The sequence below is a fragment of the Motacilla alba genome, chromosome 4A, assembly GCF_015832195.1.
Source record: "Motacilla alba alba isolate MOTALB_02 chromosome 4A, Motacilla_alba_V1.0_pri, whole genome shotgun sequence".
Taxonomy (NCBI): Eukaryota; Metazoa; Chordata; class Aves; order Passeriformes; family Motacillidae; genus Motacilla; species Motacilla alba.
Window position 1 is genome coordinate 1,746,105 of NC_052045.1, and position 21,258 is coordinate 1,767,362.

The 21,258-nt window shown below is 40.5% G+C and overlaps 1 protein-coding gene across 5 annotated transcripts in view; it reads right to left on the bottom strand.

The window, feature by feature from the left end:
- Window positions 1–21,258, bottom strand: part of DIAPH2 (diaphanous related formin 2) — a 174,449-nt gene that overhangs the window by 142,118 nt on the left and 11,073 nt on the right. For 2 of the 5 annotated variants that reach the window (XM_038122764.1, XM_038122766.1), the window contains exons 2-11: window positions 16,574–16,606; window positions 14,049–14,225; window positions 13,085–13,189; window positions 9,517–9,537; window positions 5,263–5,402; window positions 4,788–4,862; window positions 4,637–4,706; window positions 3,538–3,674; window positions 2,638–2,749; window positions 185–295 (exon numbers count right to left, since the gene is read on the bottom strand). In XM_038122764.1, the coding sequence (XP_037978692.1) occupies window positions 185–295; window positions 2,638–2,749; window positions 3,538–3,674; window positions 4,637–4,706; window positions 4,788–4,862; window positions 5,263–5,402; window positions 9,517–9,537; window positions 13,085–13,189; window positions 14,049–14,225; window positions 16,574–16,606 (981 nt within the window). Of the gene's footprint in view, window positions 1–184; window positions 296–2,637; window positions 2,750–3,537; window positions 3,675–4,636; window positions 4,707–4,787; window positions 4,863–5,262; window positions 5,403–9,516; window positions 9,538–13,084; window positions 13,190–14,048; window positions 14,226–16,541; window positions 16,607–21,258 lie in introns of all 5 variants that reach the window. The other 3 variants (XM_038122768.1, XM_038122767.1, XM_038122765.1) reach the window with 3 other exon arrangements.

Here is a 21,258-nt window from a genome sequence, read left to right on the forward strand (position 1 = left end):
ATTCTGGTTTATACAGCTCACGAGAATCTGAATTTGTAACTCTGCAGGCTGAAAGCAGATTTGGGTTGATCATCTGACCCTCTGCAGCCCCAAATCCTTCCCATCTGCTGTCCTGGTTAAACAGTTTGGTTATCTTCAGCACTCACAGTGGACAGTGACCAACTCCTGGGTACAAATGACTTACAGGCAATATTTTCTTCAGGCCACAACGTAAAAACTCATTTCTCAAGTGTATCCTGAAGTCAAGATCTTCAGGAGATGTAACAAGGGCGTTGATGAGCTGCATACATGCCACCTGTAATCAGAAACACAGAATGGAAACCAATGCTTCAGTCACTGTTTCAGCTGAATTATAAAACCAGAGATGGAAATTCTTTACTATGCAGCACACACACAACACTCGGGTTTATTTTAGCAACAGCAAATACTGCTCTGGTTCCATATCAGGATGCTTCCACTGTACCAAAAAAAGTACCCTAGGAATGATGATTGCAGAATAATGTCATGGACTGGTTTGAGCTGGAAGGGACCTTAAAGCCCACCCAGTGCCACCCCTGCCATGGCAGGGACACTGCCACTGGCCCAGGCTGCTCCAAGCCCTGTCCAAGCTGGCCTGGGACACTGCCAGGGACCCAGGGGCAGCCCCAGCTTCTCTGGGCACCCTGTGCCAGGGCTGCCCACCCTAAAATCATGCACTAGGTATCCCCAAACTAAAGGCAGCCATTGTACCTCCTTCTGTTTCTCCTCTGCATTCATCAGTTTGAAAACAAACTGCTTCTACAATAACTAAAAACTCAGAAACCCCCACATCAGAGCCCCCCAGTAAACACCCACACCCAAATTAGTCACATCACCAGGTGGTTTTTCCATTCCTGCAGAGCACTTGTGCAAAACGCCTGCTCTCAGGATAGTGGCTAATGCTTTAATTGAACAGCTGTGCACTTGAATTGATTTATTTGAAAACAGGTAGACAACAGCACAACGCCAAAAGTGCTGATCCACTTTAAAAGACTAAAATGGGACTCCAGGGAAACAGCAAGTTTGGTAAAAGATGTTAACTGCAACTAGAAGTAGCTTTAGAGTAGGACAAAAAAAATCAATAGCTGCAGAGGAAAAAAAATCAGATAAAAAGCACCTTCCTGTTTTAATTACATTCACTATTTAGCTTTAATAGAACACCTTATGGAGTCTCAAATTTCTATTAAAACACCCTTTCAAAGGCACTCTCTTGATAGAGCTGCATCTTCAGATAATGCAGTATCATCGTGCTTGCTTGAATGATTCTTGTTATTTTACTACTATGACATGACTTAACAAGCCAAAGCACATGTCCAATCTGAAATTAATAGAGAGAAGAGGTGCCATCTGCTCTGATTGCTTCTGCCAGAGAGACTCTGCCTTAATGGCTTGTGCTAATACATTCCCAGCAAAGAAGGATTTTGTCAGAAACAAGGTAATGAGTCTTGCAATTGTGCCTTCAGTGGTATCAGGGAGCTTTGGGAGGGGGAGGCTGGCAGGAATGGGGCTGGTGGCTGTTGTTTGCCTTAAATCAATAAGGTCATGGAGTGGGAGACAACTCCAGAATGAATTCTCCAGTGATAGCACTATTAAGATTAGAATGTCATTTATAGAAACTTATTGGCCATCATTAACTCATCAGCTCTGAAACAAGAGGTGCTGATGGTAAACACAGCATTAAGGCAGCTACAGCTGATGTGTATTTGAGCCAAGACTGGCAAAGGCATCCCAAGGATACCTGCCCTGCCTGTATTGTCCCATATCTTTCTGCCAAGGTAGCTGAAAAATAAATTTCAGTACCAAATGTGCATAACTACTGTATAATGAGAAGGTCACAAGTCAAAGTCATCCTTTATTAGGATATTCAGCCACTTGGACTATATGCAAAAATGGCAATACCAAAAAAACCCAACCAATCCCAACTAAAAAAAGGCTTGCATCTTAGCCAAGCAAAACTCTGGTGCCCACAGAGCACAAAAACCTCAACCCACGGACACATAAGCAGCAATGAACACGATCTAAGTCATGACAGTAACAACCACTGGCACAGATTATTTTATTATTTTAAAATAATAAAATAAAAATAATGTTGAAAGCTCACTAGGTTACCCTCAGAGAGGCACTAGTGGCTGGTGACAGGCACATGTTGAACACACACAGCAAGGAATGCAGGGTCCTTACTGACAAAAGCACCCACACTATCCTGCTGCACTTCACTCGTCCCAAAAGGAACCCTGCCAAAAACGGGCACGCCCCATGCTACACCTGCCATAATTAGCATATATCTGAATATTTAAGAGGCCACAGGTACTGCTGCCTAAAGTACCAGCACTAGGACCAGATGTATTACCTGAACATTACACCTGGCATCCAAGGAAAGAAATATAATTGATTACTCTCTTTAGTAAGGTCAAGACTTCTTAATCCTACTTCTGAGACAGAAAGTGAGTTTCTTGGCCTTCCATCACTAACAAGTAGAAAATCTAGTACCAGTAGACCACTGGTATTTGTTTCTTCTCTTTTACTGATTAACAGCACTGAAAGATGTGTGGAATCAAAGATCACCAAGCCATACACAGCCTTCAGCCTTTCAGCTGGAGCACACACAGGCAAACTCACCTGCAGCTGGATGAACTCGTGGTTCTCCAGGCCCTCCACAATCTGGGAGAAGCGCTCCTCCCTGCTGTGCCTCTCAGCAGCAGTGGTTATAGCACCTAAAAGCTTGTCCAGGCTAAGAGAAAGACAAACTGTGAGAGCACAGCACAGCCAACTTGCTCGTTTTAAACATACTAAGCCCCCTGCTCACACAGCTCAAGGCTTAGTGCACTGACAGAGTTTAAATGCATTTATCTACACAAAGTTGAAAATCTGAGAACCAAGTGTTAAAAATGTCTACAAGATTAATGTTGAAATAAGAAAAAAGGGGGGGGACTAAATCTCTGTATTATTATTTCAGCTAAGAAACAACCAATGAGGGGGGAAATCCCTCCCTTTGCAGGACTGTGCACTTGATAACAGCTGACACGTTTAACATCTGGAAATTCTAATAAACTGTCCTTTCAGGAATCAGAATGTTTTTATCTATTTATTTCATAGAAGACATGAAGTTTGCCCATTCTAATCTTCAGTAAATAAACACAGTGGTGAATTTACAGGAAACATATGCCAAGTGATCATCTTTTAAAGTTATGCCAAGTGATCATCTCACGGGCAAGTGCTAAATAACTCTAAGTTGAACTGTTCCAAAGCCCAGCTGTAAATGTAAACTCCTGGTTCCTGTGGTAGAGAGATGATTTGTCCTCTCACACCTTCCACTTCAGCCACTGTGTGTGGGTCTCTGCTCATTTGCTTTTCTCTGATTTAATAATGAATCAGGGCAACACAACAGGTGAAGTCTCTAATTTTAAACCACATTATTAAAGCCTTAACAGGTTACATTTGTTTCACTGACAACTTTTCTCACCTGTGTCCAAATTAACAACTCACGAGCACCAAAAAAAGCTTCCATGTCTCACTTACATGTTTTCCTCTCCAACAATGCAGATAGCAGAAAGGATTTTCACTGTCTCAGTCATCATGTGTGGTTGCTTTGGATCAATTGCTCGTGACAACAGCAAGAGGCTCCTTTCATCTCCTAGAATCCTTTGCAAACCATACTGGCAGAAACAAGAAGCTCATGGTGAGAAGGTTGTGCTTGCCTTGGAAACTCATCCCCAACTTAAGATCCTGAGGGATTCTCCCAAGCCCTCCCTTGCAGAGGGGTTTGACAGCACCCCACCAAAACCCCTTTTGGCCATCACTGCTTGGGGACACAGGTCAGGGTCCCTGGTCTTGCATTGGAGCCTTTCTCCTGACAGAGAGAGATTCAGCTCCTCAGGAGGGCACCAGGACCTTGTAAAATCAGTACCCACCACAAGTCAAATCAGGTTTTATTTTCTGTCTATATCTGACACATCTCAGAAGTGTGAAATATCTGCTTTTGAACCATTTCATTTCTAAACTGAGCAAAAGTAATTATAAGTAACTTTTAGGCAGTTTTATTTGCTGGGGAAGATACATAAATACAAGATTTAAGATTTTGCTGTGAATGAAGAAAAATGACAAGTTTCACACATCGGCTTCTAGAAGGCACTCTGTGAACCTGAGTAACCTGTGTTAGAAACAAATCAGATACAACTTAACCTAACCCTTTAACTATGACCTACAACTCAAAAACTGCAGCTAAAAAGATATCAAATCCTACTCAATTTAAATCAGGTAAAAAATACATTATGTTAACAAACATGTATTAAAATCTGAGTTTGGAAAGCTTTTAATTTAAATTTTCAAGTAATTCATTTCCAAATTTAATTACCTTAAATTTATACTATCATCCTCTTTTTATCAAACATTTCACTTCCAAAAATCAATAATATTTAACAAAACTAAGAAAAAATGCAGAAAGGTTCATGAAGAAGAGTCTCAACAGAAGTTACACTAAGTTTCAGACCTGCATTCCCAAAGAGTTAAACACTGGATATACAAGCTTTCCTTCCCTCTCCAACATCTACCATGTTACATACATATTGAACTCAAACCCAAACAGGATAGAAATATGTGAGTTTAAAATAATACTTACTTTATTGTTCATAAAAGCTTTGAGGCACTGGATAAGTTTATGTTGATTCTTCTTATCAATACTTTCTTGCCTTGAAAGGAAAGAGGAAAATCACATAAGGAAAATCCTCACAGCCTCCCCATGCCTCCCTTCAAATGATCCAGGTCCTTACTGTTTCTTGTCCAGAAGCTTTTCCAATGCATCCAGCAGGAGCCCAAGACCTTCATGTCCAAAATTGTTAACCCAGCTGGACAAAAAAAAAAAAAAAAAAAAAAAAAAAAACAAAGAAAAAATTTTAATTATTTCTTAATCAAATGCAGAACTTGCAAAGCTGTTTCTCTGTTACTGCTCGTGCATCCCTTCACAGGCTCCACTTTTGGTCCCCTTTGCCAAAAGATCTGATCAGCCACGAAGGCAAACAGTTCCAACAGGTACAAATTGCTGAAAGCCACAGAGAAAGGTGAGGAGCTATTGCAGACAGCTGCAAGCATTTCACTGATCCTGATCCAGGGTGCTGAGAACACTGCTCTCCTGTCAACAAGCATTAGCATAATTACTCTGCTTTCCAAAAAAACCCCAAAGCCCACAACTCTCCTGCTTAGCAAAAACAGCATGATGAAAACTACTGTGGAAATTGCTCTGCTTACCTGACTGGGTTGCTGGTTAGAGACACTCTCAAAGACTCCAGGCAATTAAGAAGCTTTTCATCTGAAATTCCAGAGCGCAGCTCATGGATGTATTCTTGTGAGGACAGGGTACACTCGTGCTTGCTGTTCTTCAGTCCCCCCTATCACAGAAGGCAGAAGGCTGCTGTTTTAGTGATCAAACAGTGCTTAGATGATAGAACAGAAGACTAATGTTTCCATATGAATTTCCAAATCATAGTACAGGTACTCAAGATAGCTGACTTGACTGGGATTTGTCATCATTGTTTAAAACTTTTGGTCTTACATCACAAGGATAACTGGACGCTGGAATCTTTTTTACTTTGTGCATGTACTACAAATGGAATACAGAAATTTAATTCCATCGCTCAGCTGTATTAACATATTTAATGAGAGTGTATTATACATCTACTTCACAACACTGGAGTGGAAACAATCGTAAGGAGAGACATACAAAAAACCCAGTTCATGCAACTTTCTGAGCCAATTTTTTGCTGTACCATAGTTCATGTTTGACCCCTAACAGAGCTCTCTAGAGGATCTTGTTTGCTGCAAAAAAATCATACAGGAGATTTGTCAAAAGAGCTCCCTCCTGCTGAAGTGCCACTACAGAAGAATAACTACTTACACAGTATTTCACTATTAAATAACTGAATATCAGTTTTTAGAGCGAGAGTATTCAAACTCTTGAACAAGACAAAACACTTTTCCAGAAGGTGCAACTAATCTTTTGTACAGCTCTGACAAGTTGCAGCAGGCTTATCTCAGAAGAGTGGTTTTGATTCATTTGCAGCTCCTAAAGCTCCTTAGCTCTGAAGGGTCTGTTGAAGAGAACCTGATAAAGATGTCATGGGTGTAAAGGCAGCATCAAGTGCCTGTCCTAGAAGAGGATTTATATGCATTTGGTTTTAATTGTATTACTTCCACCACAAATATTCAAATTGTCTCTCTTCCACAAAGCTCCACTTCTTATGAAGCTTCTGCTTGGCTCTCTTGAGATTCTCACCATTCATTTTCCAAAAATACACTAAGTATGGCCGATGACAAAACGACTAGGCTAAACTGAAGTTAATGACTTTGACCTAGCCAGACTCCAGGCACAAACCAGAACTGTGCTCACAACATACTTGGAGATTCAGAACAAAACCAGGACAGACTGACTGCAGTGAGACATCTGGGTCTTCTGCACTGTGTCAGCTTTGAAAATGTTCCTTGCTGACAGGCAAAGCACCTTCAGCTGGGCATCACATCAAAGGACCAAGGCAAAGATGAGTAAGAAGGATATAAAGGGACTAGAATCAGTCACCATCAACATCCTAAACAAAGAGATGCTCTTCTACCGAAAGAAAAAGGAATAAACGGGTGGGGTTATATTTCTAGGAGTAGGAGCTGACTGTAAATCAGATTAACATATCAAATATCATCAAAATTCAGAAAAATCATCACTCTGAAGGACCATAAGGTAAAGAACTAGGAAAAAGGAACAGCTTTATCCCACCCATTGGACAGATGGGAAAAGATTTTGTGTGTAACTAATGCACATCATCTACACAGTACAGATCCAAATGGGCACAAATACTGTCCCTTTAGCCATTCCCAAATGGTGAAAAGAGAACAGAAATGCTGCTGAGAGCCACAAAATGTACAGAGATGAGACAATGGCAACTTCAATCAACGCCATTGCCTGTTGAGCAATGTGCCTGAACAGCACTCCAGAATGCAGGACAGAGCTTCTCCCCAGAGATGAGTTTGTCCTTCCACTGCAGCCTGCTGCAAGCTCCACAGGAGACTCCAGGTCAGACTGGGGCAACCTGAAGTCTTTGCTACTTTTTGTTCCATACTTAAACCAAGGTGGGATCTTGCTGCCTTCTCCTTCTGTGCCAGCCAGGCCATTGGTGAAGCACCTCTGCTCTGCCTAGTCCCTTATTTTCAGAAGACCCACGACTCCCTAAAAAACAGATCAACAGTTGAAAGAACTGGCAGCGTGCTCTGCTAAGGCTCCTTCCCACAGCTTGCAGGACAGGCACATTTTTTCATTGGCTCTTTGAAAAAGCACCTTTAACTGCACAGCGATAAGGAACCAACTCCTCTTCCTTATTTTCCCCCCTCTTCAAAATGGATGGTCGCTCAAGACAGCTCATAAAAATCCATTCTTGAAATCTTGCAGAGAATTTTCAGCTGACCAGGATTACTTTGTTATTCCCTGCAATCAATGCCAGTCTGAATCCACTCTCACCTCTAGCCATGCTAACTCGAATGCTGAACCAGGTGCTGCTTCTTTTATTTCCCTATTCAGAGAGTTTGACTGGAATACTATTTCTAGAATTGCTAAGCCTTTATATGGATCAGATTTTAATACAAACATTTCTCATTTACTTTGAGCTGTGAGGTCTCAGTGAAAAATGTTTTACAGGAGAACACCTAATTAAGATGGAAGCAAAAGTAAAGTAGAAAGAAACTGAAGAGGGTTGGGTCCCACATCACAATGTTCAGAGAAAAAAAAACAATGCTTAAGAATGAAAATCTTAGAAATTACTTTATGACAGGTCATCTTCAGTTAAGGCAGAGGATGATTCCCTGATGCCAACTCAAATGAGAGCCTGCACCACACAGCAGGCCCAGCAGTGCTGAGGATCCCATGTAAAATTCAGGTAACTTCAAGCTCCCAAGTTCCCATGAACAGGAAAACCTCATTTCTGCCATCTCTACAACCCAACAGCACTACCAGGAACATGCCAAAATCCCTCTCCTCCCTGACCACAGGGGATCTGTAAATCCTCAAGGAAACAGCTCCATGTGCTGGCAGAGGCAAACAGGTCCTAAGGGATGAACCCTGGAGGAAGCACACGGAGGTGCAAGTGCTCTTCAAGCAATGGTATGCAAAGCCATACACCAGGCACAGCATTTCTTGTTTTAGTATTTAGCAAGTTATTTGCACAGAAACATGCTTTTAATGCAGAGCTGTTCTTGCTCTCTTTCAGACCCTGAACCCAAAGGCACGAAGAAGAAAACATCTTAGAATTTCTCCCCTACCCATTGTGGGAATATCAGCTTGCTTTATAAAATAACCTCTTCACAAAGCAGCTGTTCAGGCAAACTCACACCAAAAGGAAATTACACAGCAGCAGGGATTTTTTTTGAAACTGGTTTTAACACACTGAACTGGAAAATTAATGAATTTGTCCCCTCAAAACTAAAATACTTTTAAATACATATGCATAATGAAGGTATTTTCCTCAGTTAGGGGAAGAACCACTAGTGTGCACAAAACTAAAAAGTACTGGTGAACATAAAAGTCTCTTTAAAGGCCACTCTGAATAAAATAAAGCCAAGAGAAAAATAGACAAGAATAAAGTGTGTAGGAGAAAAACCTAACTACATCCGAGGTGATGATTAGACAGTTTTAAGTCATAGATTGTTCTCTATTATTTCTACTACAGAATTATTTCTACAAAAGAATTTAATTACTGAATATGACCTAAGTGGAAAGCCTTGCTGTACCTGAAAAGCCTGTTTTGGCTGTAATCAAAAATAAAAGTCCATCCATAATTTAAAACCACATTTTTGCTTTCAACCACTATTTTAAATCCATATGTAATTATTCCCCAAAAAATCCTATATACTAGGGAAAACTTGCTGAACTCACTCCAACAAATGAAATACAAAATATTTGTCTATAATATTTGAATTCAATCAAAACAACATAAAATGCAGATGAGTCCTTAAGAGACAAGTTATGCTCTCAGTGATCTCATCTTAAACATATTGACCTCCTGAATCCTGTAAATTAATCTTATTGTCACATTGATCTGCTGGAGTCGGCATTTCCAAGACAAGCTATGAATAACAACAATTAGAACATAAAAAATTCCACATCTAAACAGAACGAAGTAAGCCAAACATTGTCAATTTTAAATTTCAAGCGCCTGCCTTCAGTAAAAGGCAAGACAAGTTTAAATTATATTTGTTGCTCACAATGGAGAGATGAGCTCAGTGAGTTTGAATATTTGGAAACAGACTCCTGAAAACTTGAAGAAAAGCCTCAAAAGTGTAAGCAATGATCTCATTCTGGTAAGATATACATGATTGAGGTGGTTGACAATTATTTTGACAAATCAAGGATTCAGTTGTGCCCACTGAACTTTTAAAACCCAGCTAAAAGTCCAAACTATTCCAGTCTAATCTGTAAAAAGGGAGGTTCATAAGAGAAAACAAAACTCTCGTGTTCGTACTCACCGGAACTTTACTTCCGACTATCTGCATGCAGTGGTCAGCCAAGAGAGGTTATTGTGTAAAAAAGATAATAATAATACATAAATAAACACAGCACAGAACTTAGTAGGATGTAGTTGCACACACATTTTTCAGTGTTTAATCATTAGTAGTAGTTACATTCTCTTATTACTTTATCGACCTGTTTAGGGGTTAGAGCTTCCCTGACAGCAAAACAGCAGCTCTACAGCAGGAGCAACAATTTGAAATTCTTATGTTTGGCTGCTGAATCTTCAGTATTCGACACATTTACCTACAAATGACTAAACACCTGTCTTGACAGCTACATCTTGAAAGATTAAAAATGCCATTTGTTAAAATTATCAGGTCAGATACTTTACCTATGACACTGAGAACACACTAATGGCATACTGACTTCCTTGTATGTATAACAACTGCTTTTATTATGCAGCTTTTGATCTGTTTAGATGATGTCACCACTGAATTTAATTAAGTTTTTGTAATCAAAAACATAGCCTACAGTCATAACTCCAACTTGCATTTCAGAAAACCTCACATGACATTTTTATTCAACTGCTCGGTATGGATGCTTTTAATTACATGGATAATTAAACAGTGATTTTCAAAATGCCATTTTCTCTCTACCATGGAACAGCATCTCTCTATATTCATGAACAAAAAGGTGACTTTCCCCAGGGGAAACTGCAGGCAGGCTGCACATCTGTGCCCTGTTCTGTCACCCTGCACAAATGCCCACGTTGCTGGGACTCCAGGACAGGGGCATCTGCTCCAGCAGGGCAGCCTCTGGTGCTCAGCTCACCTGCTGCAGGCTGCCAGCTCACTGCAGAACCACCTCCATCCGATCACAGCTGCTCTGCTTCTGAGATGTGCCTGTCCCTGCTCAGCCTCCACCTGCTTCGTTTTCTACTCTTTTCTACTTTTCCTTTAGGAACTCTTTCCAAAACAGAAGTCCCTGCAAGTCTCTCACAATCAACACTGCTCTTCCTGAAGAAGTTTCCTCTAGCAGCACAAGAAGGGATTGCCACCACCAGACAATCTCTTCTCCTAATCCATCATCTTCTCCTCTCACCCATGTTCAACGTTTCAGTACTGCACAAAATGCCACCGGGGTCAGTTCTGAAACAGCATTTCAATCCTTCACCAGTTCTCAGGTACAACTGCCACGGTCAACAAGCTTTGTCCTCAAGTGAGAGAAGGAATGAGAGGCCCAGAAAATCACTTCCCATGAAAGCATCCAGCTCATCAGCTTCTACATGTCCTCCTTACCCAAGGAAAACTTTCCTCACCCAGTGAAACCCCAAGTTCCTTTCTCAGAACTCTGAAGACAAGTGTTGCAGAAAAGCATGGTCAACATGCTGCAGACAGCACACAGGCAGAGAAAATGAAGCACCAAATTTAAAATAATTTGGTTAAGACAATATCAGCAAATGAGAGTGATATTTTCACATGAAGGGAGGGAGCTCAAAAGCCTAATTAAAACAAACATGAAATGAACTGCAAGAAAAGTCAAATCAACTGTTAAATGTGTTTTGTGAGCTCTAAGCAGAAGGTCCAAGTATTTCCAGTGTAAAAAAGGAAGACAGATAATTATCTGTGACAAAAGGAAAAGGTAGAAAATTTAAAGACAGATCATTTTGAATGCAACCAGCATTTTCATGGAAGACAATCCTGAAGAAAGGAAAGTTTGACAATTCATGATAAAGATTGAGTAGGGCTTGAATTCATTGAGCAGAACAGCAGTTGCACTACACAGAAGATGAAATTACAGGTGAAAATGAGGTTTGGCGCCACCAGAAGATCCCAATCAACATTTTAAAATTAACCTCTGTATTTTAATTTTTTTTCTTAACAATCAAGGTGCTAGCTATTTACAAGTTAAATTAGGATAACACTACAGAAAGATAATGAATATTTCTGAAAGATTCCATTCAAATGCTGTGATTCAATTGCAAGGAGGACATACTGAAGCACACAAACTTTAATATGAGTTGTTTTTCCTCTGGGAAAAACACTTTGCAATGTGCAAAACATCCACACCGGTGCTGACTTAAGCCCAAAGTGCACATTCATGTACGAGGACCTTTTAGGATGACTTGGTTGTAAATGATTAGTACATTTAGGCAAATGTCTTCCCAGTTCTGTGAGGTTTCCCATGCTGCAGCACACATGGGGAGCAATGCAATGCAGTAACATTTCAGCAGTGAGCCATGCAATGGTAGCCATGCTTTCCTCACTCAGCTGCACAGCTCTGGGGCTTGAGGCAGCTGCTTTCCAACTGCAGCGTACATGAGAGACATCACCATTGTTTAGCTACATTTTGGGGAAAAAATGCAAATACTTCCATTTCTACTTCCACTTTCTACTGCTTCACTAAAGGATTTCTGCATACTAAGAAAAATTCCAGATTTAATATTGATCATCAAGAGAAGATAAAAACCTTACAAAGCATAATTAACAGTTCCCAAAGACAGTCTAGTTCATAACATTCACTGCCTAAGCCTGAATAATTCTCCAGTAATTTGTACATTTAGCTGGACCATGCTTAAAGCACTGGATTCCTTCCAGCACACACTAAAGGACTATGGATTTTGTTTAAGATGAACTCATACAGGAACATCACTCCTCTCAGAGCTTAAATCGCCACTTTCATTACCATTTCATCACCATTATAACACAAACCTCTCCTCACTGAAGTTCATAATGTTTCATGCAAGGCATTTGCATAATAATTGCATGTCATTGTCATCTTAATTTTTGAAATTTAACTCTGCAGAGCTGATTTTCAAGGTTAACAAGTCACCTGTACTGCTTGCAGTCCATGCTTAAAGATTGCTTAGCCACACACCAACATAATCTTTACTTATTTCTAGATTTGCCATAGTGCACTCTTAACACACACAAAGCATTGCTGGTGTACTGCTGGTGTATTTTATAACTAATTAGAACAAAAGTTCAACTGCAGAAAATAAACTGCAGCTCTTCACTACTTGAAATTCTATTTCTCTACCCCAAAAATGGTGGTGTATCCTGTCTTCAATTTCCTTACATTTCGTGCACCCCAAAGAAGACAGACTTCAAAAATTCTGCATGAAGGGTTAATCAATCAATTAAATCACAGAGACTAATCAACATCAATGAAAAGTTAAAACATATTTTCTATTCAAAATGTAATTTGGAACTGGATTTAAGACCATCCTTCCACTAGAGGAGTCTAGCACATGCATTGCTAATGAAACCACAAAGAAACTTTGGGTACAAAATTTTTTAAGATGAATTGCACAGGAATATGCTCAGGTTCCATCCATGACTCTATATTATTTGATTTGCAATTTCTTCTAGTTTCCAAGAAAGGACCAAGTTTTGACATTGCCCAGCAAGGGAAATGCAGACTAACTGTCCAGATGCAGCTGCAAGCATTCAGAAGGGTGTTTGTAAGTACACATTTATTTTTTCCTACCACTCTTAGATAAATCCAGACAAAAAATTTCAAGTTTCAAGCCTGAAAAGCCTAAGACCCCAAGCCAAGCCCCTTCCTCAGGTGAGTACTTACGGATTTGGCAGTTGCAGAAATGTACTGGACAACCATCTCACGTTTGGTGCTCAGGTCCTTGTCTCGTAAAGGAGCTTTCCGCTCCTCATTCAGGTTCATGTCCTCCTGCAAAGAACCAGACCACACAACATCAGGAACACATCTCAGCATTTTTAGTAGCCTTTGTTCTTTTTAAGCTACTTTTGTTAAACAATTAACTTTCAAACAAACAGAAGTGACTTTTTCCAGTGTATCTGTGTGTGATTGATTTTGCCCTACCTGATTTTCTCATTTAATTCTGTCACCTCAAGTGTTCATTGTTTTTGAGACTTTCCCAAAATTTAAATTGTAACAAGAGTAGTGAACATTTTTGAAATTTGCCTCAAGAAGTAAAACTAGACGACAAGTACAACAAGTCTACACCTCAAGTTGATGCAGAAGTGCCAACTCTTGAGATGTTCCAGTGTTTTTAGTGCAATCTCATCATGGTGGACACCATTCCTGCACTATCAGTCAGAGGGCTGTTATTACATGGATTAGTAGCTTGTGGAAGGGACAGAGGTGAAACTGTTCCAACTGATGTATTTAAAACAAGCCTGAAAGTCAAAATGCTCTGCTAGATTAAATCTATTAAGACACTTCTTTTAACTTGATAACAAATTGAATACAATGCAGTCATTACCAGTCATGACTAGGCTTGCCATTAAAAGTCAAAGTCATTCCAGACTGGCACCGAAGAGCAGCCAGTGCTCCTGCAATCACTGCTGGTGGGCAGCCTTGTCACAGAACTTTAGTGTCTGTGAGACAGACCTGTTGTCTGCTTCAATTGCCATTACTTGGAAAAGTTAAAAACTAATCCCTTAACGAGCAAATCAAACAAGAGTTAATTAACACTTATCCTATCCTTCAAAAGACATTCACAGCTCCACTGAACAGAGCAGAGCTACCCAGTGGAACAGGACAGTTCTCCCGTGTCAGATCTTACCATCATTTTCTCAAAGAGATCCATAACTTCCTTCTCTGATAAGTTCATGCAGCGCTCATCAACCAGTGCCTGGGCATGTGGGATCTCACTAATGGAGGGCTGAGAGTCAATGGGATGCTGAATGAGAGGCTTCTCTTTCTTCACAGCCGATTTCCTGAAGCTTGTGATTCTGTCACGCTGCAAAGACATTCCAAAATAAGCAGAAATAGAGAGAAAAGCAGCCAATCAGATGGCAGCAACGCATATGTTTTTAGTTAATTCAAGCAGCAGAGTTAAACTGAACTGTAAGTAAAAATGCTCTAATATTCAGAGATTACTTTGCACAGAAAGACAATAACATTTAAGGTAAACTCATAAAAGGTCACACGCAAAAGGGATTTAAATAATTCTCACTGATCCAAAATTGCACCAGCTAGGTTCAACTCTTAGCACTTCAAAATCTTCAGCTATCTTCTCCCATTAGTAATTATCCTGATAGTGAATAAATATGGCACCACAAAGGTAATGTCCACTGTTCCTTCACCTGAAGAGCTGCAGGTCTTTGGAGGACAACTGAAAAAGGCAGCGTGGGGAAGGAGGTACTCACAAGTTCACCAGGCTTATAAAACATCCTGCTGAAGTAAAATAAAGTTTGTAGAGGAATGAATGCTCCAAGCATAGCTCGTAACTCCTTGAGGAGTTTTTGAGGAGGAACTCCTGGAATTAGTGCTGAGCTTTAGAAAGGCAGTGAAGGATTGCTCACACAGAAGCAGCACCCATGGTTAAACACACGGCCAGGCACTGCCAGGGCGCTCTCGGGTTAGGGCTGACACCAACCCCACTCCTGGGCTGTAAGCATGCTCAGTTACTGGGTTAATGTTGGAAATAACCAGCACCTTCCTTATAAGGCCATTTCTGTTGTATTTATAGCATAGAACTCTATTCTGAATAAAGTCCGAATTTTTACATTTAATATCTGTCTTTATTTTATACATATATATATATATATGTGTTCAATTTGAGAACATCGTGCATAAAGCAATTTTCCTCAAAGAACTGTCTGCATCCACAAATACTCGTGTATTTGTTTCAGACACTCAACAGCCTTATGAAGATGTGCTTTCATCTAACAGCAGCTTATGTAGGGTTACCAGGATCACTCACAGCAATTACTGGCACCTCCACCAGAACATGTAAACCAAATTTTCTATTGGCTACAGCAAAACAACCTCTCTGAGGTCTGCAATGTCTGATGGAGACAGACTTTGTTTGCAAAAAATTTGATTCATTTTAGATTAGTGAATCCAGAGTGGAGACACTAGAGCGAGAGCTGTGGAGTATGGAGAAGAAAAATTATTTTTCTGTGGGTTTTTTTTATTATTTTTTATTTTTGTTGTTCATTGCTTTTCTTGTTATTTTTGAGATCCTACGAGATTACCTTAAATCTCTGATGGGAAGTGTCCCTAGATAAGCTGCATTCCCTTTGAACTTTTTTTTTTGAGGGACAGGTGGTATGGGGGTTTTCTTCTTCCTTAGATATTTTTATATTTGTGGGCAGAAGCACAATACCTACAAGGATATTGTTGTTGTCTTTTACAAAGTAAGAACATTACTTTAATCCATTTTTTACTTTATTAAAAGAATTTAAATTACATTTTTGGAAACTAAAATTAGAGCATAGCCTGGCAAGAAGGCCAAGGATACAACAATGCCTGCAAGGCAGTATCCAAATGTAGCCAAGCGCAGTTTTATACTGACCATTCAACAGCCACAAAAAGTCATTTAAGATCCAATTGCACCACGCTGCCATCTGTTTCAAGTGTAACTTATTAACACCAAATTTGTTCAATGAGATCGCACCGTTGAGATGACAAAGGAATCTTCTATGTGATTTCCAGACATCATTTCCTCATTTCAGATGTGCAGGCAATCATTAACTAAAGAACCAGTCTGGATTTTATATATATATATATATATATATATATATATATATATATATATATATATATATATATATATATATATATATATATATATATATATAATATAAAGCTGTAATTTTAATGAAATAATTTTTGATAAAAGTTTCCGAAAAAATAATTTGGACCCAGTTTCAAAGTATTCAGCTCTATCAAGTCAGTGCTACTGAATACACACTTGTTCCTTGGCACTCAGTGGACATTTATTACCCAAAACGGTTCCACTTGAATCATGTGGCAACCAGCTTTGAAGAGCCACTGCAGACCATTTACTGGTAAGGAGAAGGTCAAGAGAAATAACACTTCAACTGTTGAGTAACAGTTTCAACACTGCCACACTATTACCAAAGTATTTCAAATGTGCTTCAGGAAGTTTCTCCAAACAGAAATCATGATTAATCTTCTTCAACTGAAGCCACAAATTAAGGTCTTTAGGAATAGTCACTCAACTTTCAGATATCCAATGCTTAATATCCTTATAGGAATGTTATTCTGTCCACAACATTGAGTAAATATGCATGCAGCGTGGAGTTACCATTGCAAATTAAGATGCTACAAAGACCTTACCACATCATCTGCCAAAGTTTTTATTTGAATATTCTATTAAAAAAAAACAAAAACAACACACACAAATCAAAGAAAAAAAGACAGTGTTACCTACTGCTTCAAAATAAAGGAGTCTATTTCATTGAACATTAAAAAGCATTTGAAATTTCACTAAGTGTTCTAAAAACTGCGGGCAATGACACGGAATGTCCATTTGTTCTGTGAAAAAGCAAGCTTGCCTCCCACTGCACCCTATCCTCGCTATGGAATCCATGCACCTGAAGCCTGCAGCGCTGCAGCACCCCCAGCACTGCCCAGAGGAGCAGCCAGGGCTCCCAGCAGGGTTTCCAAAACAAACACAGACCGTCCAGGGACCGCGAGTGCGTCAGCAGCGCCACGGGGCTCTGAGCTCAGAGCCCAGCACTGCCCAGGCACCTTCCTGTGCCCCAGCTCCTGCACCTCCTGCCAACTGCTGCTGCCACTGAGTCACGGCAGCCTGCAGACCAACTGGCTCAAGTCACCGAACTGATGATGCACACACCACCCTCCCTCCCCATCGCTTCTCCCCAAGCAGGAAAATCCTGCTGACAACCATCACCAATGGCATGTTTTTATTCATAAAAGCCACCCATATTGCACAGTCATTTATCAAGGAAGCATTTGGTTCATGAACTCCGCTCAAGTGACACAGAGCAGTCATGAACAGGAGTTCAGGGCTAGACCTCATAGGGGACAATTTGAGGAGCATTCAGAATCCATGGGACAGAGGAGAGGACTGACCCCAGCTCACAGGTCAGTCCCCACACAGCCCCTTGCTCATTCCCTCCCAGCAGGATCAGGGAGTCAGTCAGTCAGAAGTATAAAATCAAGGAAAACTTGATGGTTGAGATACAAAGACAATACAGTAACTGATGGGAATAAAGAAAACAAAGAAACAAATAAAAAAGCCATCATTTGGCACCAGCAGGCCAAAGCATACCCAGCTTCTGAGCTCCTGATGATTTGGACAAACTGCTCCTCCCCACCCTGCAGCCCTGCCTTTACTGCCCAGCATGATGTGATACGTTTTGGAATGTCTTTGGTCACTGTGGATGAGCTGTCCTGGCTGTGTCCCCACCTCCAGACCACACACCCTGCTCTTGGAGGGAGCTCGCAAGAAGCAGAAATCCTGGAGACAGGGAAGGGCTGCTCAGCAGAAGCTGAAGCACTGGGGTTCTTCCTGCCAGCGCTGTTTTGGTCACAAATCTAGGACAGCACCAGATGGGCTGTTCTGAACCAGCTCCACCTGAGCCTAACCCAGCACAGATATCTGCACATCCAGGTGCTGACACCAACCTTCCCTCTTCCCAACGGCCACATCTCAAGGCCTTTCCTCACACCTCTCCTGTAACTCCTCACCTGGACTTAGAATGGAATTTATCATCTTGAAATCAAAACTAAGATGTCCATTTACCACTCTGCTAAATAGACCTTTTAATTGAGACTGCAGAGAAAAATGAAGTAAAGCCTAACTCTGTTTTTAATAAAGAGACAGCCAGGCAAGCAAGAAGTCCTGAAACTCCATCTACATTTTAGGAGCTACTTGTACGAGAACATTTTTTCCCCTTCTCATTTAAGTACTGTCAATCTCTGCCAGAAGCTGGAACGGGATCATCTACCCCATCTCTACACTTATATTGCATTTGTCACTCAAACTCCTCTGGGCAAAGAACAGAATACTAAAACAAGATAGCACACTGCATTTTTTCAGACCCTGCAAGCACTCTTCCCAGATATGCTCGTGGTGCAGAAGCTCCACTGCTGCCAGCAGCCACTCGAGATAAGCAGCACATTTAACAGCGAGGAGAGACACTGCAAGTAGCTGGAGGCAAAGCCAAGGCAGTTCTGTACCCACAGATCCTCTCAGAAATTTTGACAATCTCTTGTACCAACAAAGACATCGCACTTCCAGGCTGATTTCAGAACATAACCCAAAAGTAGTTTACCTCCCTAAAAGGAAATTTAAGATATTGTACATTCTGTAGTCCTCTAGCATTATTCTTTCTGCCATCTATGAGACAGCCAGAGCAACACAAGGCAGAAAAATCTGTACCTTCCTGGCTTGTTAAAGACACTGAGTCCCTGTTTGCAGGAGCAGCTCAAGGGAAAAAGCTTCAAAAAATCCCTGAGGAAGCACTTGCAGATAAGGGATATCAAATTAACATTTATAGCTAAAATACATATACAATTTAAGAGAGCTGTAGATCATCTCTCTCTCCTAGTTAAAATAACAACACAAACCACAGAATTTCTTCAGCATTTATACCAAAGAACTATTTCCTATTGATGGAGTTAGTTCTGTAATCTTAGAAGATTTAAGTGATAGAGCTTCTCCCTTTCAAACACAACCTTCCCAGTCCATCAACAGTTAATATCATTTTCCATTCACTCTTCCCAGTCCTAGTTTACTCTGTGTATCTGGCTACTTTTATGAGTACAGACAGATCATGACAGTAAATCACACAGAAATAATGGCATATACTAATGCACCTGCACCAGACTATCCCTTTATCTCAGCCAAGTTAATATTCAGAGTAATTGAAATCTTGCACATGAAAACAGCAGAAAGATATTTGTGGATCACTACATTTCCTGATGCAAAAATCACTGCTTCCTCAAGCAAACAACGCAGGCTACAGCAGCAACAATGTCACATTCACAGAATTCAATTACTTGAGGTGATTGCATCAACTTTTAATACAAAACTCACAGCAAGGCTACTTTTTTATACCTTTTCCTAACTTGTATTTTTATTAAAACCTTCCAAATCACTTAAGCTGGCCACGAGTTGTACACTGAGGTGCATTTACATGGATTGATTATATTTAAGTATTACTTTCCCATGTTCTTAATTGTTATGCTCAGGAGTCTCACTCTCACCAAAAATCAAATCAGCAGTAACTCCCAGATCAGCACCCGCAGAATGAACAGTGATCAGCTGGGTAATTTCTAAAGCTAACAGCAATTTTCACTCCACTGCCCAGGAACCGTGCTGTGCTGGAACGCCCATTTCTGCACCCAGGCTGCAAGCTCAGGGGGCAGCCCTCACTGCTCCCCTCATTTTCTAGGGGTAGCAACCACAAACTTGACCTTCTCTCAACTTTCATGGGATTTTTTGTTGTTTTCTCTGTTTTTTTTTTAACTGTGCTGATACTGCTGTTTTCTAAAATTTACCTTGACTTCCACACCTGCAAAAGCCATGGCAAAGCTCCACTCAAGGACAAGAGCTTTGTGATTTGCATACAAGCAGGAGAGGAATAACTTCCCATGTGAGCCCCTGAACCCAGCGAGTTTAAAGGGACAAACCACAAACTGGTTAATATTTGAAGTACAAAAAGTTGTCTGCATCTTGAATCTAGGTCTTAGTCACAAAATAGAACTCACTCCTACAACCTCTGTTCTTCAGTTCAGAGAATGAATAATGTTCCCATTAGACAATTTAACCATCTGTTAACATAGTCAGTTTCGCAATTAAATCTAAAAAGATACCTAGGAAATGGTGAAAAGATACCCAAGCTATAAAAGCTGATGTGCAGAAACCAGGACTGCACACTCGTTTAGGCCTTTCAAGATCTGTACCCATGATGAAGTATACCTGACATTTTGTGAACTATATTTTTACTAATTTTATTACTAATGTTTGCTTTAGCATAATATTTTTCACACTTTGAGGAGCATTCCCCATGCTTTCAGAAAAACCTTGAAATGACTGTTGTAATCCATCTGCTTTCTCCAAACCACTTGAATTGAGCAATGCCAATGGTTTTGTTCCTACTGTACATTTACACTGGGGCTCTATCACACCAGATGGAAAACATCTTGTTTGCCTTGCAGCTGCTTGCTTCACAAACTCCTTGAATGTGCATTATTCAACGTTTGAAATGAAGGCTCAACCTAGAGCCTGAGCATGGAGGGAAGCAGGGCTGCCAAAATGCAGAGGGAGGACTGCTGGCATCCCTGAGCCAGGGCAGGATGGCACCATCTCCCAAAGGGAAGCTGCCAGCTTTGCCCAATTTCTCCACTTTTTTCCCCAGGGGAATGACCATCCACTAATGAGCAACACCCCAGAAATAAGTCAGACAATTCCTCATGCTAAATAAAGCCCGAGGGTCAGCCAGGCTGGTAAATCATTAACAGCAGAGGGCACCAATCCTTAATCACCTGCTGGGAGATGCCTCAGCACTGCTCCCGAACAGAAGGGAACACATGCCAGAGGATGGGGATCATATCAGACACTGCCCTCACAAATGCCAGGGGCTGGGGTTTTACAAAAGAGCAAATTCATTCAGAAATTGAAAAAAAAAATCACTGTAAACAAACAGTCAATTTCATCAGCTTTGTAACTGAAGATACAAAAGGAGTTGAGGAAGATATCTGAACTTTACACATATATATTTGTAATTTGAATTATATATCATATATAATATGGTGCTCATTGATAAGTAAGCTTTAAAAAACAGATGAAAATTATAAGCTTTTCCCCAAAAGCTGCAGTTCCATGTCACTGTGAGCCAACAAAATTGCTGGGTGTGAGACACAGGGCAAGGGTGGCAGCAGGACACTCAGATCAGGTTAGACTGATCTGAGAAGCATCTGCCAGTGCAGAGGCAAATGAAGCAAGTCCTGGCATTTTGCAGAGCCACAGCTGAAACCCAAACACTTGCCAT